Consider the following 6,022-nt stretch of genomic DNA (forward strand, 5'->3'; position numbering starts at 1 on the left):
TATATATATATATATACAGTTTTAGATTATTCCTGTGTGGTAGAGATAATGAAGTAGAACCCATTTGAGCCTGAATACATACTTCATTTTCTTACAAACTCTTTAAAAAAATATCTTTAAAGAAATATAAATCACATACACTATTTGTTGGTCTCTTAAGGCTATAACGGTTAGTGAATCCCAGTGAGCCTTCAGGTCAGTCTGAACTAGTTACAGGCATTCAGGGAAGTAACTCTAAAATAGCAATTAAAATATATAAACAAGGGCAGGGTGTAGAGCACAATGATTGATTCCATGCTTAGCATATGCAAGGCCTTGGGTTGGATCTCAACCAACACACACACACACACACACACACACACATATATACATGTGTATGTGTATCATTCGTTCTATCAGAATGACATTGAGGAATTGATCACATCAAAATAAAAGCATCAATACATAGAAACCTATAGAATTAGATATTTATTGAAGTATCATCTTAATCACAATACTCTGATAATAACCTAAATGCCTATAATAGAGAAGGACAAGACTGTTGTATCAAGTGCTATGGAAACTTTATCTATGAAAAATAAATAACACCACCACAGTAGTAAAAGAGAAGAATCTCCTGATACATTTTTTAAACTCAAGGAATTCAACAATGTGAACTATTACAAAAAATGTAAGGTTATCAACATTTACAAAATTCAAACGTAGTTCTTTTTAGTAATGAACAAATATCATATAGCTTCTGAACAAGTACGACTGTGTGTAAAACCACCACTCTCTGGCATAATTTCACCAAAGCCCTTTTCATCTCATGGTTTCGCAGGCTGTAGATAAGGGGATTCAGCAGGGGTATGAGCAACGCATAAGCCAATGATATCAGTTTCTTGGTTGCTGGTGAGTAGCTAGATTTGGGTTGTAAATAAGTCACACTGGCTGTGCCGTAGAGGAGGGTGACTGATGTGATATGAGAGGCACAGGTGGAAAAGGCCTTCTGCCTCCCAGTTGTTGATGGCATCTTCAGGATGGCAAAGAGAATTCGAACGTAAGACAAGAGTATCAACAAGAAAGGAAGCAATATAATCAAAATGGTGCCTGTGAAGGCATAGATTTCAAACAAGGAGGTATCTGCACATACAAGTTCCAGCACTGGGGGAGTCTCACAGAACAGATGATTGATTTCATTGGGGCCACAAAAGGGAAAACTGAATACCCATGTGGTCTGCAGAGTAGCCACCATGATCCCAGAGACCCATGAGAACATTACTAATTTCACAAACACCCTCTTGTTCATAATCATGGGGTAGGTCAGAGGACAGCAGATGGCAGCAAATCGGTCATAAGCCATTGCCCCTAGGAGAAAACACTCGGTTCCACCAAAAAGAAGAATGAAATACATCTGTGCAAAACAGCCTGCAAAAGAAATTGTAGTTCTCTCAAAGGACAGGACCACCAGCATTTCAGGCATGATGGCTGCACTGAAACTCACTTCGACTACAGATAAATTCTGCAGGAACAGGTACATGGGGATATGAAGAGTCTGCTCCAGCAAGATGGCGCCTATGATGGTGGCATTTCCCATCAGGGTCACCAGATAAATAACCAAGAAAACCCCAAAGATCTCTTCTTGGAGTTCAGGAAAGTCAGAGAAGCCCAAGAGGATGAATTCAACCACAGAGCTTTGATTTTGTCTTTTCATTGCAGTACTGGAGCCCTATATTGTTTCTGCAGACATAATCAAAGAATAAAGTCATGGTCCAATAACTGAGACACACAATCTGCATTCACCATGGAAATTCTGTCATAGGATGAAAAGAGTAACCCATCTTCCAAAACTTACATTGAAACATTTGGTGAATGGGAAAATACAAAGATTAATAATATTAGTAAATCTTATCAAACATAAAAGTAAAAATAAAAAATTCTTAGATATTTGATCTTAAAAATGCAAAATTCTATCAAGTTTCTATTGTTAGTTGTACACTATGCAATTTTAAAGTAAACATACCCTAAAGAAATATAGGTATTTTCTAACACTGGTTCTAATCTCATATTACCACACGTATCTCATTTCCTCATTATTTGTAAATATAACAATGAAGACTACAGAAAATAAAGCAGATAAATGGAAAAAGCTAATGCCAACTTTTGATAATAATTCAGGAATAGTGAATTTTATGTAAATTTACTTAAATATTCTTTATATTCAAGACTACTAGAACTTTGTGTGACATTGAAGGGTGACAACGTTCCACAGGATACTCAGGGAGGGTTGTATTTTAAATGCACCTGTCTCAGGTAACACCTCTAGACTATGTGAATTGGTTTGGGGCTTATTAACTTCTTATTAATGTCTGGCTAATTCTGTTGGAATTTATTGGGATATAAAATTTTTAGTCCCAGAGATCCAAGACTCATCCTTGTGACCATGATGATTTAAGGACAAGCCCACTTTTTGGTCATTCTGGAGCTGCCATTTCCAAGTTTCCACTCTCTCCCACTCTTTCTTCTCTTTATTTCCCAGTCTCCTCATCAAGCACCTCATGGATTCAATAATTATTCAACAAGCTCTAATGGATCTACCATTTTCTAGACTCTACAATATAAGGAATTTGGTACAGACACAATCTCAACAGAAACCTAAGCATACTACCTAAAATAACCTTGACCCTCATTAGTAAGCTACATAAAATAGAACCCATTATTCCCCCAACTCTCTAGCTCTACCCCTTACATATTGCTGTGTATTTTTCATTTTTATCAATTGACATTACATATACATTTATACAAATATCATTCCTACAACAGTATAATCCCTGAGGCAAAGATTTTGTTTGCATTTTAGTATCTATACAATGCCTCCAACAAACCCCAGCTCATTACTCATGTTAAATAAATAATTTTAAAGAAATAAATGGAATATATTAGGAAAATTAGACTCTAAAGAATAGTGTCAAAAGCGTAGTGAAGCCAGTACAGAGCAAAATTGGAAAACAAATTGCAAGTAATAACAAGGGCTTTAAACAATTTAAATGAGGGAAAGATTACATGTGGACGGGGAGCTGGAGAGGACAACCACAGTCATAGGATGCTGTGGGTGGAAGGGGCAGTGGGTGGGAAAAAGGCACAGGGCAGGGCACACTTGTTCAAGTCAGAGGTCCCTGATGGCAATGGGACTAAAATGGAGCCCACTGCATCTTCTGTGATGTTCTGAAAACCAGGGGATAGTCAGCAGGGAGATGAGGAAGCCAGCAGGACAGAGAATCCCAGCGAGCTGAAGGTATATGGTGTCTTCGGTGCAGATCTGTAGGGCATGAGCAACAGCAGAAGGCAAATTGCTTTATTCCTGATTTGGACCATAGTCATATTATCAAAAGTCTGTATAAACCATGACAGTTATTTGTTTTTTAATAGCAAAAACTCTCTTAAAATTAGTAAAATATACTGTGTAGGACCAAATAATCAAAACTCATTTCTAATGGCAAAATAAAAATACTACTAATAATCATCATCATAAGCAAAATGTGAACTCGGTTGCAAATATTAGAATTGGATGGGTTTTAAAATGTAAAAATTTAGAGTAGTATTTTAAAACAAAGGAAAATTTTGTAAACTGATTTAAATTATGTTTTGAATAAAAGTACATTTAAAAACATAGTAAAATAACTATGGGTAACAAAACCTAATTGCACAATTCAATATACTTAACTAGAGAGAATTTTAATGTTGCCACACAAAGAAATCATAAACCTCTGAGGTTATAGAAATGCCAATTATATTTAGCAGATGAATAAAAATTGTGTGGATGTATTGGTATTACATAGTATATATCATGAATATGTGGAATTACTACATGTCAATTACAAACAAAACATAAATAATAAAGAGCAGCAATAAAACTGTGATGTGGTCACAATTAACCACAAATGCTGCTCCCTCTTTTCATTTGCTCATTACTTTATACAAAGTTTTTATGACTGTAATTATGAGCTGCACTTTTCTCTTGAAACAAACAAAAAAGTAACTGAAGGATCAACCAGAAAGTTGCCTTCAAATATTTCAGCCATGCCCACTCATTCCTGAGCACTGAGACAGAAGTATCACCAGCCTTCATTGAGAACTCTCAATTAAAAAACCACTAACAGACACATGAGCAGAAGCTGCACTGTCTTACCTATTGACTCTGACTCTGTCACTTGCATGCTACTTTATCAGCACTCTCACCACTGGTAAAAAGACACCTGTTCATAAGTGCAATTTAGTGAATGAGTGCACTGTTTTTTTACCTCCCATGACATAGAATCATGTGCCCCAGAGAATCCCTCCAGAGAGAACTTGGAATGCTTCCCACAAACCTTCTCATATTTTGTAGGAGCGCTACAGAGACTTGAACCTGGTCCCTCAAGGAAGAAAGCTCAAGAGAATACACCTGGAGTGCCAGTCCTCCATATGTCCACAGGGATTGAAGGCCTTGTACACATGAGACTCAACTCCAATGTGACGTCTCCCAGTAGGAGTTTTGTGAAATCAGAGGGTGAATGAATGTTGTAAACAGGGAAAGAAGGGAGGAGAAGGGGAGGTGTAAGCAAAGGCAGGTGGCAGGTGAAGATTCAGCTGGCAGAATGCACAATTTGGGCAATTGTGGGAATTAAGTAAAGGCAAGAGGATTGAAGCCTCTGAGATTTAAGTCTGGATGCCCCTGAGCCCTGAACTTGCATATTTTCCAGAAGAAATACAGAGTCACTGACATTTTTGAGAAAAAGTGTCATTATAGTTTATTTCATATATAGAGCTTCTTAGAGTCAAAAGATCTGGACTTAGAGCACACCACTGAACTTCTCTGTTTCTATTACTTTCTATGAAAAAGAAAAGCATTATTATTAATCCCAAAGGGTATATATAAGGATCAGGGACTCTTGGCTCAATGTAAAGTGAACAGTGAAGGGGACATGATATCAATTGCAGAGTTCTCTAGTCAGTACCTGAAATTCAGAGAAAATTGACTATTTAATCAAGGATGAAGCTAGAGCTGGAAAAAATCTAAGGCCTTGATACATGGTATGGGGATGCTGGCTGGATGCCTACAAAGATTTTGTTTGCTAAGACATCTCTGACCATTCTGACACTGCAACAGTAACCAACCTCTTACAATTAAGAGCAATAAGACAATACCATAGGTGTGGCATCAGGTTTGCAGAGAAGTAGAAGGGTACTGCATTCACCTTATCTCCTTTATACCAGGCCTATAAAAGAGGGCCCATCACAGCATTGCACAGCTAGGGAAGCACTGAAGGGGACTAAAGAACAAAGCAACTACACCCGTAAAGACCTGCATGATCTGGTCAGCCTGTACCAAAAAAGGACAGGAGGAAGTCATGGAACTGAATATGAGGGTGTGGATGAGGAGGTTGGTAATGCAACAAGACAATGGAGAGTTTACTGACTTGGTCCTGAAAGAAAAGACAGAAAATCTGGCAGCCACATGGCCTAGGGTTAAGACATACTGAGTGGATATAGAGTGTGAAGGTCCTGGCATCCCATGTTAACATTCAACCATGTAGTAGAGACTCAGTTATTGATTTTAACCAGCCTCTCTCAGCAGCTACTCCCTTGCTGGCATGCTGCCATAGAACAAAGTGGCCATAGCAGCAGAGAAGAAGGTTATCCCTTGGCCCAAACTACATGGTCACCATTTACCAAGACCCCTTCAATTTACTATCTCTTCAAAAATACATCACAAACCATTGAGTAGGCAGTGTAGGACTACAGCCATACACATACTTAAAACCATGCTAGAATTAATGTGATCTCATTTCACTTTGTAATTTTTTAAACACAAATTTATTCAATTCTATATGAATGCAAATAACACCAATGCATAATTTAAATATTTATATCAATTTTATTATGTAATAAAGACTCAACAAAAAAATTTGATTTACGTTAACCATCATGAACCCAAAAAACAGTGCACATAGTTCATGACTAGAAGCATGAATGATCTATCCCCAAAAAGACACAAATATTC

The 6,022-nt window shown here is 37.4% G+C and overlaps 1 protein-coding gene across 1 annotated transcript; it reads right to left on the reverse strand.

Moving 5' to 3' along the window:
- Positions 1-679: 679 nt before the first annotated feature.
- LOC107157894 (olfactory receptor 10A3-like) lies at positions 680-1,702 on the reverse strand. Its single transcript, XM_015504314.1, has one exon. The coding sequence runs from the start codon at positions 1,691-1,693 to the stop codon at positions 680-682; it is 1,014 nt and encodes a 337-aa protein (XP_015359800.1). The 5' UTR covers positions 1,694-1,702.
- Positions 1,703-6,022: the final 4,320 nt, after the last annotated feature.

This window comes from Marmota marmota, unplaced genomic scaffold, assembly GCF_001458135.2.
Source record: "Marmota marmota marmota unplaced genomic scaffold, marMar, whole genome shotgun sequence".
NCBI classification, from domain to species: Eukaryota; Metazoa; Chordata; class Mammalia; order Rodentia; family Sciuridae; genus Marmota; species Marmota marmota.